This window comes from Myxocyprinus asiaticus, chromosome 12 (genome assembly GCF_019703515.2).
Source record: "Myxocyprinus asiaticus isolate MX2 ecotype Aquarium Trade chromosome 12, UBuf_Myxa_2, whole genome shotgun sequence".
Lineage (NCBI taxonomy): Eukaryota > Metazoa > Chordata > Actinopteri > Cypriniformes > Catostomidae > Myxocyprinus > Myxocyprinus asiaticus.
In genome coordinates this window covers 45,930,016-45,957,661 of record NC_059355.1, presented here as the reverse complement: position 1 = coordinate 45,957,661, position 27,646 = coordinate 45,930,016, and the positions used below count along the sequence as shown (strand labels likewise).

The 27,646-nt window shown below is 39.0% G+C and overlaps 3 protein-coding genes across 5 annotated transcripts in view; 2 read left to right on the top strand and 1 right to left on the bottom strand.

The window, feature by feature from the left end:
* Window positions 1–6,149, top strand: part of LOC127448890 (chromodomain-helicase-DNA-binding protein 6-like) — a 77,390-nt gene extending 71,241 nt beyond the window's left edge. For all 3 annotated transcript variants that reach the window (XM_051711803.1, XM_051711801.1, XM_051711800.1), the window contains exon 38: window positions 1,443–6,149. In XM_051711803.1, the coding sequence (XP_051567763.1) occupies window positions 1,443–2,489 (1,047 nt within the window). In that variant the 3' untranslated portion in view covers window positions 2,490–6,149. The remainder of the gene's footprint in view (window positions 1–1,442) is intronic.
* The window catches only part of LOC127448893 (RIPOR family member 3-like), a 241,818-nt gene that overhangs the window by 154,277 nt on the left and 59,895 nt on the right, over window positions 1–27,646 (bottom strand). The gene's annotated exons all lie outside the window — the stretch shown is intronic.
* LOC127448895 (retinoblastoma-like protein 1) overlaps window positions 9,881–27,646 on the top strand; it is a 27,521-nt gene continuing 9,755 nt past the window's right edge. The window contains exons 1-13 of the mRNA XM_051711829.1: window positions 9,881–10,136; window positions 18,083–18,216; window positions 20,993–21,193; window positions 21,280–21,344; window positions 21,479–21,607; window positions 23,486–23,631; window positions 23,786–23,850; window positions 24,051–24,237; window positions 24,890–25,056; window positions 25,176–25,288; window positions 25,375–25,478; window positions 25,589–25,726; window positions 27,618–27,646. The exon at window positions 27,618–27,646 is cut by the window's right edge and continues 136 nt beyond it. Of these exons, the coding sequence (XP_051567789.1) occupies window positions 9,978–10,136; window positions 18,083–18,216; window positions 20,993–21,193; window positions 21,280–21,344; window positions 21,479–21,607; window positions 23,486–23,631; window positions 23,786–23,850; window positions 24,051–24,237; window positions 24,890–25,056; window positions 25,176–25,288; window positions 25,375–25,478; window positions 25,589–25,726; window positions 27,618–27,646 (1,637 nt within the window). The 5' untranslated portion in view covers window positions 9,881–9,977. The remainder of the gene's footprint in view (window positions 10,137–18,082; window positions 18,217–20,992; window positions 21,194–21,279; window positions 21,345–21,478; window positions 21,608–23,485; window positions 23,632–23,785; window positions 23,851–24,050; window positions 24,238–24,889; window positions 25,057–25,175; window positions 25,289–25,374; window positions 25,479–25,588; window positions 25,727–27,617) is intronic.

The window sequence follows — 27,646 nt, the reverse complement described above, 5'->3', positions numbered from 1 at the left end:
ACCATTTGGGATTTCAGTTGAAATACCTAAATAATGGCAAAAAGACTTGACAGGTTTAGAACTAGCAAACAAATGTTTCAGTAAAGACAATACAAAGACCTCCAGTACAATATAACATCAACTCTAACTCGAGCCCAAGACCCTTTGAACTATAAATCAGTATTTTAACACACTGAGCCACTCAGTTGACATGCCCATTTAGTGGCAAAGAGACTTCCTGAGGTTAGAGAGTGTAGGTTATCTTTTGAACTATAGGTGGCGCTGTCTCCAAACTGTTCAAGTATCATCAGGACATGATGTCGATGATGCATTCCAATTTTCTTTTAAATCTAACAATGCTTTTAAAATATATATCATGTTTTAATAAAATTCAATTTGGCGGAGGGACAGTATGGATATTGTTGAAATCCTCATGACCCACATAATCCAAAAACACCAACCTCATGATTTTAGGACATACGGTTCAAAGGTTACGACAAAAAGAGCCATTTTTATATATAATTTGACCCATAGGTGGCGCTGTCTCCAAACTGTGCATATACCCTCAGACCATGGTCTTGATGAAGCATACCAAGATTCGTTTCAATACGACAAACCGTTTACGAGATATAGCCTCAAATCCATTTTTACGTCAACTTCGTTAACTTTGCGATGCCGTTACTTTTAAACCAAGGCACCCCCAAAAAAATTATTATAATTTCTGTGCGGCTCGGTCTGGAGATTATTTTGAGCCATTGTTTGGGAAAATCAGACCAAGTTTGAAGGTTGTGAAACGTTTAAACTGTAAACGTCATAATCCAAGTTGGTGGCTACTGTAATGGGCAAAGATTTGATGTAATAGCTCCATTGGAATCATCAAGAGGAGAGTAATCAGATGCAAAGAATTTTGTTTCTAGGACAAACGGTTCACAAAATATGCACAAAAGAAAAGTGATTTTTTTTTTTTTTACATGGTGGTGGCGCTATAGAGTTTGTCCTAGAGACCCCATATTTTGTGTCAGTGTGCCAGATTTAATAATTTTCCTATGTAGCATTCATAGGGCTGCCATAGACTCCCAGACAGAATAATAATAATAATAATATGGAAAAGTAACTATAACAATGGGTGCCTTGCACCTTCAGTGCTTGGCCCCTAATAATAATACTAACAGATACAATAGGGACAACAGCACCTTCGGTGCTTGGCCCTTAAAAATATTTAGCTTCGGACAAATTTTTAAAGCCATGATGATAAAAACAGCTATTTTTCATTTTTGTGTTGGGGCCAGTGAAAATTTTGGTAGGGCAAGTACAAGTCTGAACCACTTGCCTTACTGGGCCAGTAGAAAAATTCCTTAGCATTGAGCCCTGATATATACAGTATATTCATTGATTTATTGATTACATTGAAATAATGCATACGTTGTAAACTAATATGAAATTTGTATATCCCACTATCCTAGGGTTTTCTCCCAGAGGGCAAATTTACCCGCATCCTCACTGGACCTGTGTCTCGGGATCCCGGTCCACGTAGAAGAGGGAGACGACCCCGCAGTGAGATGCCCAAAAACCCTGAGCTCGCTGCTGCTATAGGTCCACTTTTCATGAACGGTGGGCTCATTGGCAGCATGGATCTGGTTAGTTTACCCAATCTCCGCAATGTCCCTGGCATCCCGTTAACCGGGATCATGGGCTTCCCACACGGTTTTGCCACCGCTGTACCGGCGGGTGATGATGCCAAGAACGGACTTGGAATGCTGCCAATGATGCTCCACGGTATGGCAGCCGTACAGCCGCCTATATACAGCACTCACATGAGCGGTATGATGAGTCAGCCACTGTCCACAGCAACATCTACGATATCCACTGCGACTGCATCCTCCAATGCGGCAAGCTTAACTTCTATGAACTCCGCAACCGTAACCTCAACCTCGAGCCCAGCAGACAGTTTTGATACTACGCCTCAGCGGGACAACGCAAGCCCTCTGGTGAGTATGGAAAACGGGAGCAAAGAGGAGACAAAGCAAGGAGGGGAAGAGAGGAAAATTATGTCCTGCTCAGTCACTACTGCCACGGTCACTAGTGGGAGTAGTAGCATCACGAGCACTGGCAGCCATTTGACCTTTAACCCATTTCTGATCCCGGGAATGTCACATAGTCTGCTGTACCCGCATATGTTCTTACCACCCGGCAGTATAATGGCGCTGCCAGCTATGCCCGCGGCAGACAGCACGGGAAGCCCCAAGAAGAAGAGGAAGAAGGTTCGGGAGGAAGGAAGTGGGAATACTGCCGAGCAAGTGGACAGCGAGGAAGTGAAGGCGGTAAAAGACGAACAAAAGACGCCTGAAAGAAAAAGTGAAGAGGGCATATTTGCAGAAGATCAACCTGATGTAGAATTATATCAGGTCAATGATCATGATTCTTCTGACCCTAAAAAAGATCCCTCTGAGGAAACGAGAACTGAGAATAATGAAATGGAGGAAAAGAGGGAGAAAGGAGAGGAAACTTAGCAAAATACTAAAGGCTCATGTGATGGTGGAGAATAGAATGTGTCCTCACTTTTGGGCAACAGTGCTTCTGTGTCGTGTCTGTAAACATTTGTGTATAGAACTATGATTATCAACTTATTGTTCATAGGTCTGTCCAGTCAAACTTTTAATTTCACAAACCTTCTGGGTGTATGTTAAAAATTTGACACTAAAAGCATTTAAACGGTCTCAATTCTACAAAGGGACGACATCATGTGTGGTGTTAGAATGGTCGTTTTGCATCATGTGAATGGAAACTCCAATGATTCTGTCAGTTGTTGGAGAACGTTCTTTGTTTTCGATACTTGAGAAAGAGGTGGCGACCCCAGCGTTTTTTGCCTAAAATCAGATTCACAGATTCTCCGAAAGCAGTCAGATGTTGATAGTGTGAAAAATGGAGGCCAGTCTCACTTTTAAATGTTGTTTGTAAGATCACAGACATTGGTAAATACAACCTAGATTAGTGTTTTGAAACATTTCTCAAAATAATGTAAAGGAAAAACACTTCCCATTGGTAGATTACCAGCAGAACTGGTAATTTTTGGATGGACCACAGTATTCTGTTCTTAGTTGATTGCTGCTATGTATTCATTCTAGTGACTCTAGAAGCAAAAGATTTTAATGTGAATCTTTACAAAGCTATAGATGGCATGAGTGCAACATGGTGAGTGCAATGGAAACTCAGAAAGCAAGGCTTGAAATTGATGGCAAAGAACAATCCTGAGATTGATTTATTTTGTTTTGTTAATTTTTTTATTTATTAATTCTGTGGTTTCCACAGTCACCTTATTAATATGCCCCCATCTTGATTCTACTAATCATTTATAAAGATGGTTATATACAAAGGGGTGCTTAACGTCCAAGGGCGAAGTGTTAGTGCCATAGATGGGACTCTGTTCTAGAGTAAAAAGGCGTAAAAGTTAAAAGTTGATCCATAGGGGATCGTAACAAAAACGTGAGAACTGTTCCTAAAGATGCATTTTAGTGAATTTAAGGGTTTTTTTACCCAAAATTGAAAATGCTGTCATCGTTTACTCACCTTCATGTCATTTTAAACTTGTATGACTTTCTTTATGTTGTTTAACACAAAAGGAAATATTTCTACTTTTTCATTGCAACATGGATATTCAAACAATTTCTTATTTTATGTTTTGCATGCGTATGAAAGTAAAAACTATTTTTGATTGAAATGAAGTTGAGTAACTGTTGACAGAATTTTCATTTTTTGTTAAACTATTCTTTTAAAAGACAAATAAATTATTTTCTGTTCACTAAAGGGTTGATGGGGCAACAGGAAGTCAGACCGTCTCATTCTCGTTGAGTTTCACTGCTCTCGTTTTCTCTGGTGCATTTGAAAATACTGTAGACTAAAACCTACCCAGACTTTTGAAAACGTGTAAATCTATCTCGCTGTATATTGCTGTTACTTTTGTTTACAAGCACATGTTTTTGTTTTTTCCTTACCAGTATGTTGCTGCATATTGGGGGGAAAACGTAAAAAAAAAAAAAAATCAGTTTCTTTTAATTGAAATATTTTACACTAGTTGAAACCACAGATAATTTAACTCATGTTCTCCCCCGAACTCAACAGGGTCACTCTTTTGCGAGAGCAATTCATTTCCCGATGTCTCATCTTGTTCACTTTTTTGTGTTTTCTGATGTGAAAACATTTTTGCACAGTCCTTTTGGTGAATGTTTACCTGTAAGTGTGTTTTGTCAGTTTGTTTTTGTGCGTTTGTGTGGATGCATGCGCACGCTCGCACATGTCACTTCCTGTACATTTTGACTTATGTAAGCCTGTACTGTATATTTCTCGTCTAAAATAATGGTCACCTTCAAAAACATGCTGTTGTTGCCTTGTCACTACTTGTGACACCATAATGTAATTTATTATACAATTTAATTTTCTTTCTACTTTGCCAAATTCACCAAATACAACTTTTTCCCCTCTTACACATTGATTATTATTGTGTTAAATTTGCAATGCCTTATTTAGCGTTTTATATGGATGTTTGTTACATCTTTATGTTGGAATATATATATCAGAGTACTTGTGTACAGTGTCAGCGTTTTGGGAAGCAGTCTCGGTCACACTAGTTTCAAAGCAGTCACTCTAGTTGTACAGATATTGGCCTCTATGAAGTGACATCTTGTGCATTTTTTTGGTAAAACTTGTCGGGAAAACATTGGTGGTGAAGTTCAAATGATATAACAAGGTATATTCTCTGTAGTGTTGTCAATTCATTCAGTACAGTATTGCGAAGCACAGTCTATTTCAGAAATGTGTCATCACCTCTGATCTTTCTCTATTGTCCCTATGCAGTTTTTCCAGTTATGTCTGGTCAACAAAAATGCAAAGTCAACGTCTAGATTTCAGAATATTCACGTTACTGTCACTTTTGACATTTGGAAAAGCTCATAACTCCATTAAAGGCCTTCAATACTTCAGCCAGTATATGTAAAACTGGAGAGGTCATAATCTTAGACTGAGAATGCTATTTTGCTGATTGTAATTGTATTGGTTTTATAAAATGTACAATTTGTTGGAACTGTAAAGTTTGAAATTGCTATAATCGTGTTGGGAACTCAAAACACTCCAGTTTAATTGAATTGGTGTTTCAGTTAAACTCCTCGGTGTAGTATTTGAGCTCATTTGAAGATCAAATCATATATATTCCATTTGTGTGTCCTAAAAACACTCCAGTCCACACCCATTTTGTTGTTCTTTTTCTTCATAAAAAATCTGATCAATTTCCATTTCCCTGTATTTATTGTTTAACACTGTCTCCCTGTGTATTGCAATATGTAACAAGAAATTTGCTGTTTCCAGGTTTTGGATGTTTTCAGATATGGGATGACAATTCTGATCCACTTTTGATTCCCCAACAAACACACACCTCCAGTTTTCATCATGAATTAATCAAAGGGAGATCATTGTTGCAGCTTTACATGGGGAACAACAGATTGGGAATTTTGGGGTGCCAGACGCCAGTGTCATTTTGCTCAGACTTCAGTATTTTCAATTTTTCAAATATGCACATTGTAGGAGACTGTTTGGATTTTGCTTTGCCACTATGTCTGTGTTTGCATGCCAGGACCTGCTAATAAATCCCAGTCACATCTGAGGCAGTTCCCATACTTAAGTGTACGCAAGGCAGGCATTTCTTATAACAGAGCTGCTTGGCCAGATAGAATCAAACCTGGACTAAAATCGTCAGTGTACAAGGCGCATTAGAGCATCATGTAGAACTGCACTCGAGTTTGCATTGGAGAGTGCATATGCTGCAATTTCCATTGCTCAAGCACTTGTAGAATAACATTAAATGAATACATTTAATAATGGTCAGTGTTCACAACCAGGAAGTACTGTACTGTAGGTTCCTAGTTCCATCGAAGCAAGTGCACTATATATGGGATGATTATGCTACACAAGACAAAAAAGTGAACTTATACTCTTGGTATGAAATATGCAGCAATTCTGAAAGTTATGGGTGTTTTTATTATTTTATTCCTTTTTTGGGGCGGGGGGGATTTTGTTTTGTTCAAAAAGCTCCTGTACACCGATGTGGACCAATCATATAATTCAAACCGTATGTGATCTTTTATTGTGCAATAAAAGATGACTTTCAACTTTCAAGTCAACATTTCTGATGTGGATTAGTTCATTGTATAACAAACAGCTTTTTAGTTCTGGTTTATTGATTTTTCTAGATGCATTGTGCTGCAGTGAGCTGTAGTGAATTTAAATGGTTTTTAATATGTTTTTAATAAGAAGCACTGCAATCTCCTTGCTGATTTTCCTAAGTTAAATACCACTGATCAGTGGCTCACCAATGTTTAAAACTCTGTAAATTGTACAAATGGTTGAGTTTAGAGTCCAGCAGATTTAGGGATCTGTCGACATGTATTTATTGCATGAGATGCCAATTTAGTCTAAAAAGGCATTTGGGGCTTGTCTTACATTGACATGAATGTAGGCTGCCTTTCGGATATTAAACAAGCAGGGTTTCTGCAGTCTATGATAACCTGGAATTTTTAAATTGTGATATCCGGGCCTGGAAAAGTCATGGAAATTAAATAGTAAGCAATGTTTTTTTCTAATTATGGTCAACTCTGAAGTGTCTTTTTTGGCTCATTAACAAGAAACTGATTTTTGTGTGTGTAATTCTTATTAATGCTTAAATGCATGGTTGTTTCACTATTACATACCAAACATTATTAAATACCTCGGGTCTGTAGCAACCCGGCACGTATATATGACAAATGGATCTACAAAATGCACAGATTCTGACAAATTTTCAAAACATTTTTGAGACAATTACAAAATAGTACAATAGAATATATTCTGATATATGTTTATGGTTTATTTTTCAAATATCAAAGAGACAATGCAACAAATATAGAACAGGATTCATGAAACACTGAAATTTTATGAGACGACTGGCTGTCAAATGCATATTGAGCTACACATATGTATTTTCATGTATACTTTTTGAGTCTAAATAGAAGCACAGATTACATAATTTCAGTAGTACACCCAAATGACAATAGCCAAATTATACTATTCATGTGTTACACTTCCTATAGTTTACTTCCACATTGCTTTATCATCAAATAGCAATGTCAATTGTAAATCAAGTCAATCACTGAAACATCAGCGCCACCTTGAGTAACAAATAGCATGTATAAAATGTGTACACGCATATGGAATACTAGGAGATTAGAGTGGCTAAAAGAAGCTATTCTGAAAAGCTGAAAAAACTGTTTTCAGCTAATGACCCTGCATCGGTGTGGAGAGGCCTGAAAGACTTTACCATCTACAAGACACCATCCCCCAGCACTGTAGAGAATCAACAACTGGCTAGCAACCTGAATGTGTTTTAATGTAGATTTGAAAAGCCCAGTCACACACCTCACACCAGCTCCGACCTTCACAGCACACAAACATTTACACCTCCTGCCACCACCCTCCTCCCCTCTCCTGCTACTCAACATGCACTTAAGATCTGTGAAGATGATGTGTGCCGGGTCATCCGGAAACAGAAGACAAGAAAATCACAGGGCCCAGATGGAGTTTCTCCTACTTGTCTAAAATCCTGTGCTGACCAGCTGGCCCCCATCTTCACACAGATCTTCAACAGATCACTAGAGCAGTGAGTTCCCTGCTGCTTCAAATGCTCCACAATCATCCCTGTCCCAAAGAAACCCAAGATTGAAGGACTTAATGACTACAGACCCATCGCTCTGATGTCTGTGTGTGACGTGGAGGAGGGTGTCGCCATCACAGCCAGCGCTAAATTAGCTGATCAGCGGGAGAGCGAGATAAATGGGCAGCCAGAGACGCCGGTTCGAGAGAGAGAGAGACGCACATGGCCAGGCTGCGCATTTGTTTATGTTGGTTTTAAGTTTACCGTTAAAGTTTATGTTTGGGGGCCTAGGTAGCTCAGCGAATATTGACGCTGACTACCACCCCTGGAGTAGCGAGTTTGAATCCAGGGTGTGCTGAGTGACTCCAGCCAGGTCTCCTAAGCAACCAAATTGGCCCGGTTGCTAGGGAAGGTAGTCACGTGGGGTAACCTCCTCGTGGTCACGATTAGTGGTTCTCGCTCTCAATGGGGCACGTGGTAATTTGTGCGTGGATCGCGGAGAGTAGCATGAGCCTCCACATGCGGAGTCTCCACAGTGTCATGCACAACGAGCCATGTGATAAGATGCGCAGATTGACATCTCAGAAGTGGAGGTGAGTAACCGCGCCACCATGAGGACCTACTAAGTAGTGGGAATTGGGCATTCCAAATTGGGAGAAAAGGGGATTAAAAAAAGTTTATGTTTACTGTTCAGCCGGTCCCGCCTCCTCCTTGCCTATCCTTATATGGTTACCGTGGTGCCGAAACCAAGGAGGGAGGAGGGATCCGCTGTCATGGATTCCTCACGGCTGTCTGCCTGGGGACAGAGGGGTCGCTGCTTGCCACTGAGAGCCGGAGGAGCCGCGGCCATCTGCCAAGAAGGGGAGGAGCAGTTACGTCCGCCAGAGGGTGGAGGAGCGGTTGAGGACCGGGCGACAGCACGTCCGGGAGCTGGCGAGCAAGTTCTTCTCTCTCTCCTCTCTCTCTCTCTCTCTCTCTCTCTGTGTCTCCGCTCACCCTTTCCCTCTCCCCACGCCTCCTCTCGTCTCTCCCCCCAAGTTCACAGGAGGCGGGGTGGCCCACCGGCTGACAGAACGACCGGAAGGGCAGCACCTCCCCTACAGAGATGGGGGGGAGTTAGTCAGACCGGTGGCGCTTCAGCCTGAATTGGGCAGGGGAGGAGTGTGACGAAAAGGAGAGCATGGCTGGGTCGTGATGGAGCACGGCCGGCGCTGAATCAGCAGATCAGCAGGAGAGCGAGATTAAGGGGTGGCCGGAGATGCCGGTTCGATCGAGAGAGATGCACACGGCCATGCTGCACGTTTGTTTATGTTGGTTTTAAGTGTACTATTAAAGTTTATGTTTACTGTTCAGCTGGTTCCCGCCTCCTCCTTGCCCATCCTTGTACGGTTAAACTGTGGTCATGAAGTCATTTGAGAGACTGGTGTTTGCCCACCTGAAGGACATCACTGAACCCTTTCTGGATCCCCTTCAATTTGCTTATAGAGAAAACAGGTCTGTGGATGATGCAGTCAATATGGGACTGCATTACACAAATGACTGCACTGCCAAGGATCCCTCTGTTAAGCTCCTGAAGTTCAGAGATGACACTACAGTCATCGGCCTCATCCAAGATGATGATGAGTCTGCATACAGAAGGGAGGTTGAACAGCAGGCCATCTGGTGCAGTCAAAACAACCTGGAGCTGAACACGCTTAAAACAGTGGAGATAATAGTGGACTTTAGGAGGAACACCCCAGCATTAACCCTGCTCACCATTCTGAACAGCACTGTGGCAGCAGTGGAGTCATTCAGGTTCCTGAGCACTACCATCTCACAGGACCTGAAGTGGGAGTTCAACCTGCCACAGGCACTGCTGATACAGTTCTACTCAGCAGTCATTGAGTCTGTCCTTTGAACTATATATATATATATATTATTTTTTTTGTTTTTTTTTTGTTTTTTTTTTTTTTAATGCCACAAAGACACAGAAAAGTGGAATTTGTACATATTCGTATTCATAGCATCACTTGTAAAAAAAAAAAAAAAAAAAAGAAGAAAAATGTAAAAAAAAATCGTGACTTTCTCCAATCCTCAAGTGAATGAAATCTACCGCAATCTTTGAGGAAGTTTAAATCCTCTATGCTGCCTCACTGTCTTTGTTGTTGTAACGACGTCACGGCTCTCACGTCTCTGATTGGCTGAGGAGAGCCCGTTTTCGCGCCATTCGTGTGTCTTGGCATTGTGGGATAGCATCAGGAGGTTCGCTGCGTTCCGTATTGACTTCATGTTTTACCGACACACTTTTATATTGGATATTAACGAATTTTAACGGATTTCAACAATGCGAGGAGATGAAACGGACTCGGAGTCCGTTAAATCAGACGATGGCGCGATTCACAGGAGCCTCGAAGCGCTTTGTCAAGAGCTGAACATGGACGAAGAGACGGCGACAGAAGCGCTTCAGAACTTCAACTGCATCTGGAACACATACACACTAGAGGTTTACTTTTATTTCAGTCACTTTACCTTTAAACTGCAGCAAAATGACAGGAACAAGTGACACCTTCTTTGTTTCGTCTCGTCATTGATGTTATAAGTTTAAAAAAGAAAAACGCCAAAACTAGTTAGTGAAACTCGCTTTATCCCAAGTAGCCTAACAAAAGTTTTTATTTTTATTTATTTTTTATTTTTATTATTAGTTATGTATTTATGAATTTAAACTTTTCAATATTTACCATGAAAACCCCCTGTTTATTGCCCCGTGTTCATTCCATGACATACCTTGAAAATACCATGGTACATGAATTTGGTAATATGGTATAACCATCTGATAGCATAATTATACCAGTTAAAATCAACAGGTACTCGTTGGTAGAACTTGCTAAAACCTGTCACTAACCAAAAGTACCATGTTTAACCCATGTGCGACCTTCGGGACATTTTTGTCTTTTTCATTTTTGATTTTTTCGATCATTTTGGCTGTGTTAATGCCAACGGCATAAAGGTGTGTATTTTCAGGGGAATTTTGATACTTAAACCTCACTTCCTCAAATAAATCTATAATACACTGTGTCCACAAAATAGTTGCACTCAGGACCTTCAGGACAAAAATGTCTGCGATATTTGATCCTTGTGCCATTAAAGCATAAAATCATGAATTCTGTGATATTATGCTTTCATTCCGGAGCCCTGGGTTCAAATTTTTATTTATTTATATATCTTCCACCAGATGGCGCCATTTTCTCATGTTTAGCCTATGGAGCAAATACATGCTTTTTCCCTATTTTCTGTTTGCTGTATTATAGGAAACTGCAGGCCAATTGAATAAATGATCAAATCACTGCTATTGTCACACAGCCATATACACAAGTGCAATGGTGTGTGAAATTCTTGGGTGCAGTTCCAGTCAACATAGCAGTCGTGACAGTGATGAGACATATACCAATTTACAATAACATCAAATTAACAGAACAATTTAAAGTCTAATATACACATAATTACAACAATATGCAGATAATAACATACACTGTACAGTATACAGTACACACAATATAGATACACATTATTCAATAAAATTAAAAAAAGAAAAAGTATATATAGTAGTATATATAGAATGTACAGTAGGTTCTATTGTACTGTATGACATTCAGGCTGTCGGTTGATAGCAAGTTGTTAAGAGAGAATATAATATAATAATAATATAATTTATGACAGTCCGGTGTGAGATGTAAGAGTAATAAAGTGCAGTGCTGGTATATATTTCCTGGAGGGAGGGAAGCTCACCTCCAATGATGTGTCTGGCAGTTCGCACCACCCTTTGCAGTGCTTTGCGGTTGTGGGCGGTGCTATTGCCGTACCAGGCGGAGATGCAGCCAGTCAGGATGCTCTCTACAGTGCAGGTGTAGAACCGTGTGAGGATGTGGTGGTTCATTCCAAACTTCCTTAGCCGTCTCAGGAAGAAGAGGTGCTGATGAGCCTTCTACACAACGACTTAAGTGTGGATGGACCATGTGAGTTCCTCAATGATGTGGACACCCAGGAACTTGAAGCTGCTGACTCTATCCACTGGTGCTCCATTGATGGTGATGGGACTGTGTTCTCTGTCTTCTGAAGTCCACCACAAGCTCCTTTGTCTTACTGACGTTGAGGGAGAGGTTGTGCTCCTGACACCAGTGTGTCAGAGTGTGCACCTCCTCTCTGTATGCTGTTTCATCATTGTCAGTGATCAGACCTACCACCGTCGTGTCATCAGCAAACTTAATGATGGCTTTGGAGCTATGTGTTGCCACACAGTCATGTGTGTACAAGGAATACAAGAGTGGGCTGAGAACACAGCCCTGTGGGGCTCCAGTGTTGAGGGTCAGTGATGAGATGTTGCTGCCTATTCTAACCACCTGGCGTCTGCTTGACAGGAAGTCCAGGATCCAGCTGCACAGCGAGCTGTTTAAGCCCAGAGCCCGGAGTTTCTCATCTAGCCTGGAGGGCACTATGGTGTTGAATGCTGAGCTGTTGTCTACAAACAGCATTCTCACATAAGTGTTCTTTTTTTCCAGGTGGGAGAGAGCAGTGTGTATTGTAGATGCAATGGCATCATCAGTGGAGCAGTTGTTGCGGTAAGCAAACTGCAATGGGTCTAGAGAGAGAGGCAGCACAGAGCAGATGTAATCTCGGATTAGTCTCTCAAAGCATTTGCTGATGATGGGGGTCAGAGCAACAGGACGCCAGATGCAGCTAAAATTGTGTGGGTGTGTTGGTATGGATGTTAGTGTTTTGTGTGTGTGTATTGAGTAATTTGTGTGTGTGTACAAAAAAAACAACAGTGGCATTATGTAAACAAACTGGCATTTAAAGGGGTAAAATCCTGAAAATGAATGAATATTTGGTAGTTATGATCAGGACTGATGTTGGTTAAAAATATCAGTGAAAGTGGAAAATAATAATATATAATATTTTTATGGCAGTTTTTTGACGCTGACATTTTTATCCTCGAAGGACCTGTTGAGTAACTTTTTTTTTTAATTGATATTAACAATTTTTATTGATTCCATTCAACAAATTACAAAACATCGCAGAAAATGTGGAATCAAATTATATACAATTAAACCCATCCCCCCGAACACCCCCACCTGACACAAACACTCACCCCAGTGGTCATAAATAAAAAAATAAAATAAAAAAAAAACATGCACACACAATAAATAAATAAATAAAAGCATATTTAAAAAAACAATCAAATTGCACACACATTTAAACCTAAAGATCCCTCTCCACTACCCCTTCCCGAAAGCCTTCCAAAAACGCCAAATATCTGCCCCATTTCCTGTCAAATAACCCCAGATTTCCCAGCCTTCTATAGATCCCTTCCTCAAAGGCCGCAACCCTCCCCATCTCCAAGCACCACTCATGAAATGAGGGTGCTCCAACTGACCTCCAACCCCTTAAAATAACCTGTCTGGTGATCATGACGCTCGTTAGGACCCAACTGTTTATGTGCCGATTCTCAACGTCGATGACCACCCCATCGCCCAAAATACAGAGTCTGGGGCAAAGTGAAAGCTGAGTGCCTGATACATCACATATAAGACTCTGAACTTTCAACCAGAACTCCTGGATCTCAACACACCCCCAAAAAACTTGAGCTATGTCTCCAACCTCTGATTGACATCTCCAGCAGGTGGGTGTGTCTTTAAGACCAAGCCTATACAATCTGGAGGGGGTCCAATAAAATCGATGAAAAATCTTAAATTGCATAAGGCAAACCCTTGCATCTCTAGATGCAGACTTGAAATTTTTTAGGATCCTAGCCCACACCGCCTCCTCAAATGTCAAGTTTAGATCTTTCTCCCATAATTTTTTGAGAGAATTCAAAGTTCTGTCCCCCAGACTCTGAATTAGCAGGGAGTAATACACTGATGTCTCATGACCCTTCCCAAAAGCAGCAATCACCACTCCCAGAGTATCTGTGTGCCACTCCCAAAAACAGTGCAGAGTAGGTGGTGCAGCTGTAAATACCTATAAAACTGAGATCTGGGAATGCCAAAATGTTGAACCAAATTTTCAAAAGGTCTCAATACTCCACTCTCATATAGGTCACCAAGTGTATTAACCCCCCTCACAATCCAATCCGACCAACAGAAAGGGGACTTATCAATACATAGGGTTTAGCCATATGCTCGAGGCTACGTTTAAATAAATATCAGAATTAAACACTGGACACTTTTGTCCATAACGATTGCAAATGGAAAATAACGGGGTGCGACTTAACCTCTCCGGCTAGTTTAATCGAAAGGCTTTGCAGTGGCGAGATAGGGGCAAGAACTTCCTTTTCAGTACATAACCAGGGAGGGGCTCTCTCATAACATTAACCTTCCCAATCATAGATAAATGTAATGAAGCCCACCTGCCCACATCGCTCAAAAACTGTTTTATTAAGGGGTCAAAATTAACTCTAACTAAATCACACAAATTTGCTGGAAATAAAATACCCAAATACTTAATGCCCTGTTTGGGCCACTGGATGGCGCCCGGCTGGAAAGCCGTTACTGGACAGTACGCTGTCAGAGCCAAAGCTTCGGATTTAGACCAGTTGAATCTATATCCTGAAAACTTAGAAAAGGAGTTAATAATTCTGTGGAGGCAAGGCATAGATCTACTGGGGTCAGAGACAAATAATAAAATATCATCTGCCTAAAGCAGAAGCTTATGCGCCACACCTCCCGCCACCACCCCTGGAAAATCCTCCTCCTTTCTTAGCGTGGTTGCTAATGGTTCCAGGGCAAAACAGAACAATAGAGGGAAAGAGGGCAACCCTGCTGGGTGCCCCTATCCAGAGTAAAATAATCTGAAATTAATCCATTTGTTTGTACCGCTGCTACAGGATGTCTATAAAGTAACTTAATCCAACCAATAAATGTACTCCCGAACCCATACATTTCCAAAATCTTAAAAAGATAATCCCATTCTACCATATCAAATGCCTTTTCGGCATCAAGTGAGATGGCAGCGACCGGAGATTGATCATTCGCTACTGACCACGTGATATAACTTTTTTTTTTATTGACGCACAATGGTTAAGGACATACTGTGTACCACATTGGCTAAACCATAGTTTTTCCATGATAGCATGAGTAGCATGAAAGTTGTGTTTTCATGTAGACTTCTAGTTAAAAACATACACTGCTGTTTGGTAGAGCCACCAGCTTTAAAGGAACAAGGTACCATGTCATTACCTTGAAGCAATATCTAAAAAAAAAACTTGCTAATATCCATATTTGGACATGCATCATGGTATTCTTTGAAGTACTTTAGTAAACACCACTTACAACCCCAACACATCAACACATGATTTGATGTTTTACCTTGTGAATACATCTATATATATATATTTTTTTAATATACCTTTATTTCAAATCACACGATTGCAGAACGCTCCAAAAAAGTTGGTGCAGTCGATTGTTTACCACTGTGTAACGTCACCATTTCTTCTAATAACACTTAAGCCTATGGGCACTGAAGACTAGTGCTGCCCCTGACAAAAGGTTTTCCTAGTCGACTAGTAGGTGTTAATTTAAGCAATTAGTCGACTAGTCACACGTTTATGATATTAATTTTATTACATATATGTTGGGGGGCATCAGAAAATGGTTTGAGTTCCAGGGCTGAGAAAGAATATTATAAGTAACATTGCTAACACTGTTCTACATTACAGATAAATACTAAACCATAATAATGAGCCTTTAAAATATACATTTTACAAGCGCACGCACGAAGCGAGCCACAGCAACACCGGCAAAAGCGGTAATGATTCTGAATGTGTCGGAAATCCAGGAAGGAGAATGTCTGAACATTTGGTTAATTTATAGAGAGAAATGCACATTAGGGTTGTGCCGACAGATGATGATCTCGGGGATCGACGATGGCCAGAGTGATCGCCAATAGCTTTGACAATGTCAAGATGATATTTGGCTAGTTTTTCCATGTATTAAATTATTATTAGGCTATTATTATTATCAGACACACAGACATGACAGAATAGCCATCTGTGTGCATGTCTGACATGCTGTTTGTATGGAGGCATGCAGTCTCATGGAAAACATGTATGTAAAAGGTTCTCACTCTTTCTTTGTTTGTCTTCTGAAATTTTCTTTTACTTTTTTTTGCAAGAACAGTATCTATTAGTGCTGCAGATGACCTCAGACATCTCAGCTCAGGAGGTGCTTTGAGTTCAGTTCACTTTATTTCCACAGAACAGTTAATTGTGACCACAACTCTGCAACCTATACATCTGTGATTTAAACAAAGTAATAATAAAACAAACTAACCTCGAACCATGATTTATATTTCAGTGATTATGATCATCATAATTATTTTTATATTTATAATTGTTTTTATGTCTTCATTTGTGTAAGTAATTTTCTGCCTGCATGTTTGGACAGATACTTGCCTGATGGTAAATGGAAAGGTGGTTACTTATATATTTATTTTTTTGATCACTTTAATAGCTTTTTTTGTTTCGTTTGGAGTGCAATTTGAATTTAGAAATGTATTTGATTTAAGTTTTTCATTTTTTTTAAATAAATTTAATTTTCAATGCAAAATCACTAAAGCAAGAATATTCACCGATCCCTCAGCCCAGGGGCTGATGTAATTGGATATTGTGTTTTTTTTATTTTTATATATATATATATATTATTATTATTATTATTATTATTATTATCATCGTGAATGAGGGAACAAAACAAATTTATTCACACAATGGATTTTCCTGTACAACGAAATACCCGACCGGTAGAGAATGCACAGATGAAGTAGGTTCTTTGCCAAAGAGATGTTGCCCTTCACAACTGTTGTAAAGCCATCTTTCAAAAAGTTGAACAACACACCTTTTAATTGCACTTAATTTGTTTCCAGTTTCATTTTAATTTTAGTTAAAATAAAGTTCAAAGTTTGAAATCAAGGTGTCTTGCTTTATTGTGTAGGCTTAACCCTAAACCTGCTTAATAAAAATTATCCCATAGTACCACCTAGCATCCAACCAGCGGTAATATCTGTGTTTGTCGGTTTCCTGTGGAGGTTTTTTTTTTTTTTTTCTGCGACCAACCGAAACTTGGTCGACCAAGACTCGTCTCATCAACTAACGTTTGGTCGACTATTAGGGGACAGCCCTACTGAAGACACAAGTTTATTAAATTTAGCAAGCAGGTTTTCCATTATGCATATCTTCAGCTGTGGGACCTTCGTTGCTGTATTTTGCGCTTCATAATGTGCCAGACATTCTCAATTGGAGACTGGTCAGGACTGCAGGCAGGCCAATCTAGCACCCACACTCTTTGCTCATGCAGCTGTGCACTTGTAAACTGGGCAATACGTGGTTTGGCATTGTCCTGCTGGAAAACCACTTCTGAATGTGCGTGATCTCCAGTCCTTCAGACGGCACTGTCTTAAAAAACGTCATACATCTGTAATGGATATCATGGCGTGGGCTTGGGAATACTTCGGTAAACCTTTGTCAATTAACATCATTTGTCGCAAGTTAAGGTTTTACTATGCAAAGCAGAACCTATATATCAACACTGTCCAGAAGCGCTCTTGGCATGGTCTCATCTGAGATGAAAAGTACAGTGTAATCGTGTTTTGTTGTCCGACGAGTCCATATTGCAAATAGTTTTTGGAAAAACTTTGTGTTCTCCGAGCCAAAGAGGAAAAGGACCATCATGTTATCAGTGTCGGGTCCAAAAGCTACGGTGTCAGGCATGGTATGGGGATGTGTCCGTGCCCATGGCATTGGTAACTTGCACATCTATGAGGGCACCATTAATGCAGAAAGATATGTAAAAATTTTGGAACAACATATACTGCCTTCCAGACGCTGTCTTTTCCAGGGACGTGCCGGCATTTTCCAGCAAGACAACTCCAAACCACATACTGCCTGCCTAAGCGCGTGCTAGATTTACTTGCCTGCAGTCCTGAATTCTGGAATTGGGGTTTTAAATACCCTGGCTCATGATTATGGTAATCAAACAGCACTTGTTTGACATGTACCATGATAGATGTCATTGTATTTTGATCATTTTTCATGGTAATACTATATGGTATTCTTTGAGTACCTTGAGGTAGTATTTGAATATGATAGCAAAATACAGTATGATACCATTACTGTACTGCTACCATGGTAATGTATGTGGTAAGTGTTTTATGTAGACATAGTTAAAAATCTCCAGTACTAGACTTGTTCTTGGCTACTTATTTAAGTCAGCTCAGTAGTTGCCATCAAATGTAAATTTTGATGTAAATTAACATGTTACATTCATTCGGCATTACATCTACTGGAGTAGAAATGGGAAGAGAACAGTTGTTTAGAGTTTACATTACATTCAAAGTTTCCCTCCAGCATTATTGTATGCATCTCAGTAGTCTTTGTTTATGTCTTGTCGGTGATTGTTTCAGGGTGATGTTGTTCACTGGCTGGCGTGTTCTCTGTATGCTGCCTGCAGGAAGAGCTCCACACCCACTGTGGGGCGTGGCGTGATGGAGGGCAACTGCGTTTCCCTTACAAGGATACTGCGCTCCTCTAAACTCAGGTAAGGATTTCATCTAAAGTCAAACGATATATCAGTTTTACCGATTAATTGGTGCGTATAGTTGTTTGTTTTTTTATTTATTTATTTATTTTTTTATTTTATTTTTTTGGGTCTATCAGTTATATGCAAAAATGTATCCTGATAGTTGCCTATAGTTTTTTTTTTTTTTTTTTTTTTTCTCTTTGGCCAGTGTTGGAGTATTTTACATTTAAAAAGTCTTGGAGCTACAGTATGTATGCGGCCTCTTGAAGTGAAATAAGAACAATCATAATATACAGTGTGTATATATGTATGTATATCAGTATACAACAATCAGCCACAACATAGCCACATGCCTTATATTGTGTAGGTCCCCCTCGTGCCACCAAAACAGCGCCAGCCCGCTTCTCAGAATAGCATTCTGAGATACTATTCTTCTCACCACAATTGTAAAGAGTACCGTAGACTTTGTCAGTTTGAACCAGTCTGGCCATTCTCTGTTGATCTCTCATCAACAAGGCATTCCGTCCACAGAACTGCCACTCACTGGATGTTTTTTGTTTTTGGCAGCATTCTGAGTAAATTCTAGAGACTGCTGTTGTGAAAATCCCAGGAGATCAGCAGTTACACAAATACTCAAACCAGCCCGTCTGGCACCTACAATCATCCATGTGATTATCTAATCAGCCAATTTTGTTGCTGCAGTGCATAAAATCATGCAGATACGGGTCAGGAGCTTCAGTTAATGTTCACATCAACCATCAGAATGGGGAAAAAAATGTGATCTCAGTGATTTGGACAATGGCATGATTGTTGGTGCCAGATGTGCTGGCTTGAGTATTTCTGTAACTGCTGATCTCCTGGGATTTTCATGCACAACAGTAGGGCTGCATAATTAATAGAAAAACTAATCGTGATTACGGCTACCATGCTTAATCGTGAAAACTGACGATTACAGCGTTCAATTTAAATCTGCTCCTGTTGCATCAATGGTTTCTGTTTACAACGTGTTTTTGCAGTGGTTCAGTATTCTAACCAATAACTAACATGTACGTTGAGCAATGAAATGGCAATGGCCAATCAGAGCCACTTAGATTAGTCCTCCGTCCTATCTGTAATGACAGCTGATACTAATGCACAAGTTTTAAACCGTCTGAATGCCCAGATGCTTGCTTTATGTTCTAGCTCTGTTCGCGTGGTACACGAAAATTAATACTGAAGAAACATCACCTGTCACTTGAAAAGAAGCTGTAGAACAAGAGCGAAAAGCACTTTGGAATTATTTTGGATTTATTGCATAGTGCGCCGCTCGCTTTGAACGTAGATGTTAAATACACTGCAAATGAGCAACACGACAAAACTAAAACACCCCCATTCTAATCAAGGCAGAGACGCGGTGTAAATAATTGATTTATTATGCTGATTAGACAGCTTTTGTTTTTAATGAGAGCATTCGCATTCGCGTCACTGAGCTCTCGTCGAAATGTAGGTCTCATACAGTGTAAACCTGCAGTGAGTGACAGCAGTCATTGTAATGGGAGAGTTTGTCGTGTTGGTCGATTTCTGTGTACAATTTATTAAAAATGTAATAAATTTTGTTTTGTCATGTTAGTAAGTAGGCCACTGTGAATTTGATTTGTACAAAATAGCAATAAAGTAATTCAGCTTAACTGTTCTAAGTGTGTTTTGGAGGTGTAGCCAACATAAAGAATATGGCATAAATAGCATATTTCAGGAATCATCGTCATTGTTATCGCGTCTGCTGTAATAAGACCCATTTGACATGCAGCTGGTATTGGTAGATTTAACATTTTCACAAATCACACAAACTCTGATCACAAATGACTGTTTTTAATTTCCAAAGTGCAACCACTGAGGCCAAAAATGATCTAACGATGATCTTACATGAACAAGATAACCATTGAAGATCTAACAGGATGAATGGTCCCCTGTCTTGCCACCAAAGGGCTTACTGAACGCAGTAACTTGGTTGATTTAAATCGGCTGTTGATAAGTTTGTGTATTGAATATGCCAGATTATTTACTGTATGTGGACTAATAATTTAAGCAGTAATTTAGCAATAATTTAATTTATTCTATACCATAGATATTTAAAATAATTTTGATTTGCCTTACCGTAACAAACATTATTACAATATAAAATACAATACAATATAATGCTTAAAAGATGTTTAAAAGAAACTGAAGCGCAGCTCATATCCACCATTGAAATCTGCTACTCACGGTAATTTAATATTTTAATCGACATTAATAATCGTGATTACAATATCAAGGGCAATAATGACAATTATGATTTTTGCTATAATCGTGCAGCCCTACACAACAGTCTCTAGAATTTACTCCGAATGGTGCAAAAAAAAATGTATTTGATGTTGATGATGTGGCTGATCGGTGTATATGGGTGGATGGATTTTAGACTCTTGTAGCCTCCCTGTCTGTGCCTGTCATAGTAAGGAAAGACAAAAAAATTATTTAACATTCTGTAAATCGTTTAAAAAAAATGTATCCAATTATTGATTATCTGCCTTTTCCATTACCTTAGCTATTGCTGTCTGCAAAATCCACTATCGGTTGACCTCTATCACTTGCAAATGACAGGTTTTAAAGCCAGATGAACATTGTAACATCGTTGTAATTTCAGTTCAGAACCTGACTTGGAAATGTATTTTCCTGAGTAAATGTGCACATGTGTGGAAATTATATTGGTTTTAAATGCTTTTTATGGATAATAAATGCGAGTGTTGTTAACTCAAACTTTGTGTTCTGTGTCCTTTAGTTTGATTCAGTTCTTCAGCAAGATGAAGAAATGGTCGGACATGTCAAATCTCTCGCAGGACTTCCGTAACCGTATAGGTCGACTAGAGCGCAACTTTGAAGTGTCGACAGTGATTTTTCGTAAATTTGAGCCAATATTTCTGGATATGTTTCAAAATCCTCAGGGCGAACCTCCCCGCCTGCCAAGAAGCCGTAAACACCGGTAAATACTCTCTGCCTACCTCCTATCTTTGTTCTCTCAGCTGATCTCAAAAAGAAAAATAAACTAATGTATTGCTTCCTCTTTAGGCGTCTTCCATGTCACATCAGTGATGTCTTTAAGTTCTGTTGGACACTCTTTGTGTATACTAAAGGTAAGCTGACTAAAAACAGTACATGATCAGTTTAGATAAGACTATTAATGACAGATATGGCATAAACATGTGTTTGTCTAAAAGGTTCTGAATGCTACATTGAACTTGTGACATGATTGGTGCTTTGTTTGCAGGTAATTTCTGTATGATTGGAGATGATCTGGTCAACTCTTATCATCTCCTGCTCTGCTGTCTGGACTTGGTGTTTTGCAACGCTCTAATGTGCTCCAATTGGAAAGATCTAATCAATCTACACTTTACAGGTAAAGATCTCTTCAGCCACATGAGTGCATTTAAAACAAAATGTGACTATATGGAAACAGGCCCCGTCAGCACATACATTGTGTCTCCAACTTCATATCTTGTGAAAAAATATAAACCTTATTCCTTATTAAACCCATCTGATTAAATATATATACACAAACATCCCTTCATCTGTTGAATATACAGTGTATATATATATATATATATATATATATATATATATATATATATATATATATATATATATATATATATATATATATATATATAGTCTATAAAAAGTTTAATTTGGTGAATACTTGTGTATATAGAGCATTGAAATGCTCTGTCATTTGAAAATTAGAGTCCCTTTGTGTTTCGGGCCTGTTTCTCTCATGATTTACTCACCCTCCTGGCATCCCAGATGTGTATGAATTTCTTCTGCAGAACACAAATAATGATTTTTAGAACAATATCTCAGCTCTATAGGTCCTCACAATACAAGTGAATGGATGCAAAAATTTGAAGCTCCAACATCCACATAAAGGGAGCATTAAAGTAGTCCATATGACTCCAGTAGTTAAATCCATGTCAGACATGAAGTGATAGGTGTGGGTGAGAAACAGATCAATATTTAAGTAATTTTTTTATCATAGATTCTCCTCCATGCCGCTTAAAGGGCAATATGCATGAAGAATGTGAATCACAAAAAAACAGAAGGAGAAAGTGAAGGAAAAAGGACTTAAATATTTATCTGTTTCTCACCCACACCTATCATATTGCTTCAGAAGATATGGATTTAACCACGAGAGTCATCTGGAGTTCTTTTATGTTGCCCTTTAATGGATTTTAGAGCTTCAAAATTTTGGCATTGTATGGATCTACAGAGCTGAAATATTCTTCTGAAGATTTTCGTTTGTGTTCAGCAGATGAACGAAAGTCATCTGGGATGACATGAGGGTGAGTAAATGAGAGAATTTTCATTTTTGGGTGAACTAACCCTTTAGGAGTCATGCGTTATGCTGTAAATCTTTATTATTATTTTTTTCAGGTAATTATTGGGGATTTGGTTGCACAAAAATTGCATTTGTGAATTTATTTATTTTGGAATCTTGTAGCCTCTATGCCTGTGCCTGTCATAGGAAAGAAAGACTAAGAAAATGTTTTGTGAAATGTCATTTCATAAATCGATTTAAAAAAACAACTATCGGCCGATAAATCGGTTATCAGCCTCAGTTAACGGTATCGACAAAATCCACTATCATTCAACTTTTATTCTTAAGTATCTGTCGAATGAAATGGCAAAATCTCTAATTGCCGATTTACAGCCATGATAATTTGGGCAATTCTGTTTTCACAGTGCTAATGCCCATGTGATGCAATCTATAATTACAGATGTACACAACCAGACATGTTACAGAAGAAACCTCATAAGGATGATATTGGCAGGGGGCCTGGGTAGCTCAGTGGTAAAATACGCTGGCTACCACCCCTGGAGTTCACTAGCTCGCTAGTTTGAATCCCAGGGCGTGCAGAGTGACTAAGTTGGCCCGGTTGCTAGGGAGGGTAGAGTCACATGGGGTGAACTCCTCGTGGTCGCTATAATGTGGTTCGTTCTCGGTGGGGCGCGTGGATGCCGCGGTGGATGGCGTGAAGCCTCCACACGCGCTATGTCTCCGTGGCAATGCACTCAACAAGCCACGTGATAAGATGCGCGGGTTGATGGTCTCAAACGTGGCGGCAACTGGGAATCACTACGTGACCACGAGGACTTAAAAGCACATTGGGAATTGGGCATTCCAAATTGGGAGAAAAAAAAATAATAAAAAAATATGATATTGGCATGTGGCATATGTGACGGCCACATAATGAATAATTTGTTGCTTGTTTCTCATTAGGGCTGCCCAAGGACACAGAAAACCTCAAAGGAATGCCATGCGTGATTGACAGGTTGTGTGAATTGCATGATGGGCTGGTGGTGGAGGCCAAAGGCATTAAGGAGCACTATTTTAAACCCTACATAAAGAGCCTGTTTGAGAAAAGAGTGAGAAAAACATACACACTTTTACAACCAGTCTACATGGCAAACGAGTTGCGTGACACAACAAAACTAAATTGCTCCAATCTAGTCCAATGAAACTCATTATTCTGCGATCATGCATCGATTATGTTCTAAAAGTATTTCTTATTTTCATCAGATACTAAAAGGTGATACTGAGACTCTGACTGAATTGCTTGACCCCCCAAACTTCCAAAACAACAAGTAAGCGTATATTTATCGCAAAACTCTGTTTTTGTGTGCTACTTGATCTTTTGACTTTACAAAGCTAGTTCATATAAATTCCATTTAGTTTCAAAAGCAGGGAATTACTGACAAAATGAAATGACATTTTTGAAAAAATCGATAGCTGACTTAAAGTAGCATAAAGAGATTGACAGATCATTTTTGTTTGTTTTTTCCAGTAAAGCCATAAATCGTGAGTATGAGGAATATGTTTTGACTGTGGGTGATTTTGACGAGCGAGTGTTTTTGGGTGCGGATGCGGATGAGGAGATCGGCACACCACGAAAATCCACTGCTGATCCTCCGTCAGGTCAACTATCTGCTCGCATGCAGGTGGAGAACAACCTTCAGCAACACTTTGAGAAGGTAACGGAACATTCTCACACCGCTGCCACATTAGAGGAAAAAAATGTAATGGTTAATAATGTTCTGTTTGTCAGTCTTTAGAGTTTATTTGTACCATGAATTATACCTAAAATTAGTGGTCAACTGAATGGGTTTTTCAGTTAGTGACGGTAGTATAAAGCACACGTGTATATATAATATACTAATACAGTGTTAATAGTGAAAATTAAAAATTGCCAAAAACAAATCAATTTTACGTACGAGTGAAGTTAGATGAAACTGTTTTACATGCTAGTTTTTGAAAACAAAACTTATAATTGACAAGGCTGTCAGTGGTGCCCAATGGCTGATATGCATGTTACTGCTAAAAATATCAGGGGAAAATCCCCCCCATATGTGTATCATGTCAAAACCCACTGACAGTCAAACATATTTTATTGGATTGTAATATTTCTACTCCTTTGAGAAAGTTGTTGTATTCTGTTGACACCCTTGAATAAGTTTTTAACAATGTCAATCCAAATGTAATTTTAGAGTTTTTAGTAAAAATGGAACTGAATTTTTTTTTCTCCAAACTACTTTAACCTGGTTTTCACCATGAAAATAGCCATAGAAGCTGGCAAACAAACAAGAACATTAAATGTTTCTGTCTTTTGTTTCTGTTTTTGTGCAGACACGCTCCCTAGCTCCTTCTACGCCTCTAACGGGCCGTCGGTATTTGAAGGAAAAGGAGGTGTTGGTCACCCCTGTGTCTTCAGCCACTCAAAGTGTGAGCAGACTGCAGAGTATGGTGTCTGGACTCCGCAACGCACCCAGTGATGCTCTGTTACAGATCTTTAAGTAAGAATCCACCACAACCAACCAATGTTTTGAGATTTTATGAGCACATGGTGGATGCTTTAGTTCACAATGAAACATTCAGCATAACTTTATTTGTTTGATTTCACCTTGTTTTACAGTTCCTGCTCTCGGAACCCCATTGAAGCTATTCTGAAGCGAGTGAAGACCCTGGGCGAGAGGTTTAAAGAGGCCTACACCAAACCATCTGATGACCTACCAGGAGCACATATGGGTCAGAAATACTGTCCACTTGAATAGTTTACCTAGCAATGAAAATTCGGTCATTCACTCACCCTAGTGTTGGGCTCTTATGTGTAGATTTTGCAGAGAATCGTCTCAAGCTGGCTGAGATCTTGTACTTTAAGATCCTGGAGAACATCATGACACAAGAGATGAAGAGGCTACAGGGCAAAGACATGGCAGTAAGCCTGCTTGCTTGATAAACATGATAAAACTGCCAGTCATTTCATTTCCAGTGTTCACTGTCTGCTTTTATATGAGATTAAACAGGATCTCTCCTGTTCTCTATCAGGTCCTGTTGGAGCAGGAGGTGCTGCATTGCTCTCTGCTGGCATGCTGTCTGGAGGTGGTGCTGTTTGCTTACAGCTCGCAAAGAACCTTCCCCTGGATTCTAGAAGTCTTCCAGATCCAACCTTTCTACTTTTACAAAGTACAAAAACCTATGTAAAATTATATTATTTATTTGCAGAGGCGCACTTTGCAGTGTTTGGGGTTACATGCTGCAAGTGCAAGGCTCCAGAAAGACACGAAACGTTAGTAGAGGTTGCACTGGTGTGACTACAAAATTGCTCAACTCTTATTTGATTATGCACTATCGTATAGTGGAGACCAGGAAGAACAGTGCAAGTTGTCACACAGGGAAGGCTATGTCTCAGTAACGATAAGATTTGGAGTAAAAAACGTGCAAATATGTGTTTTCTCTTGCAGTTCAGTTTTTTGTTTTTGTTTCAAACACCTAGTTCAACACCTCTTGAATTGGAATACAGTATTTTTTGTGAATTTTACCTTTCAAAGTAAATTTTCACTCATTTTTGTTACAGCTCTTTTGTTACAGCCATCCATTAAGGGTCAACTATATTTTGAAGGCATATTTTAACAAAAGATTTAAATGTGTTTTCATATTGTCGTGTTTTTAAATGGATACATTTATTAAAGGAATATTTTGGCTTCAATACAAGTTTAGCTCAATTGACAGCATTTGTGGCATAATATTGATTACCACAAAAATTAATTTAGACCCATCTCTCCTTAAAAAAAAAAAAAAGAAGCAAAAAGCAAAAATCTGGGTTACAGTGAGGCATTTACAATGGAAGCGAATGGGGCCAATCCGTAAATGTTAAAATACTATTTCAAAAGTATAGCCACAAGACAAACAATATGTGTGTAAACATGATTTTAGTGTGATAAAAGCACTTCCTAACTTTTTCTGTGTAAAGTTAAAGCCAATTTTACAACTTAGTTGCCATGACAATATAATGTCAACAAATCCTAAAACTGTATAAAATAAAAAGACAATTGAAAAAAATGTTCAGCTCAAATAATACATGAGTTTTAACAAGAGAATTAATTTAAGTGCTTTGATAAAATTATAAGCTTCACATTTCTGCCTTTTAAACCCTACAAAAAAATAAAAAATTTTAAATACATTTTTGTGGTAATCCATATTAAGCCAAAAATGCTGTCGATTGAGCTGAACTTATATTGAACCACGAATATTTATTTAATTGGAATATTTATAGACCAAATTGTTTATTTGATATTTTTGTGTTACCCTTTCCCTTTTTTTTGTTTCATGAATCTTCGTTTGCTTCATAAATGTTTCACTTTCTAAATTTAGCTGAAAAGCTTAAAATATTTTATAGGCTGTGTAATGCAAATGTAAATTTAAAGAGAGGCGTTGATTTTGTTTTGTGGTTGTGGTAGTGGGAAAATGTTCAGTAGCTTTTTTTGTAGCCAAGGCTTCAAGGTAAGTGGCTATGCAGAAATTGCCTTTCAAAAATAAACCTACCATGAGAAATATTCACTGGAGAAAAAAAGAGACAACTAGCTTTGGTCTACCCTAATATGTGTGGTGGTTTTTTTGCATACAGGAAATACAAAAGCACAAAACCGTTTTAGCTGATTAAATCATGTGTAAAAGTCTTGTGAAAGTTGGATGACGTTGCTTAATGGTGATGAACATACTCCAGTAGTTCTCAACCAGTAAACGGGGCATGCAAGATGACATGAAATTACTTAAGTTAAAATAATTCAATATAATTAAAATGCTAAAATCGCAGAAAATCTAGATACAATCCAACATGCAAAGTCATCATATTCCATCATATTGCTGTGGTGAAAAAATTAGAAAGGAAACATGTAACAAAGAGCTCTCATGTTAAAAATATTTTTCACTGCAGCGTAGATGTCTGCACATGGCTGATTTTTACATTCCGCAAAACGTTTGTAGAAGCACATATGTCGGCATTACAGAAGCACAAAAGGGAAGAAAGATGTCATTTAATTGAAGAGAGTATTAATGTATGTTGTCTTTTTTGTAGGTGATTGAGGTGTTCATCCGCTCTGAGGA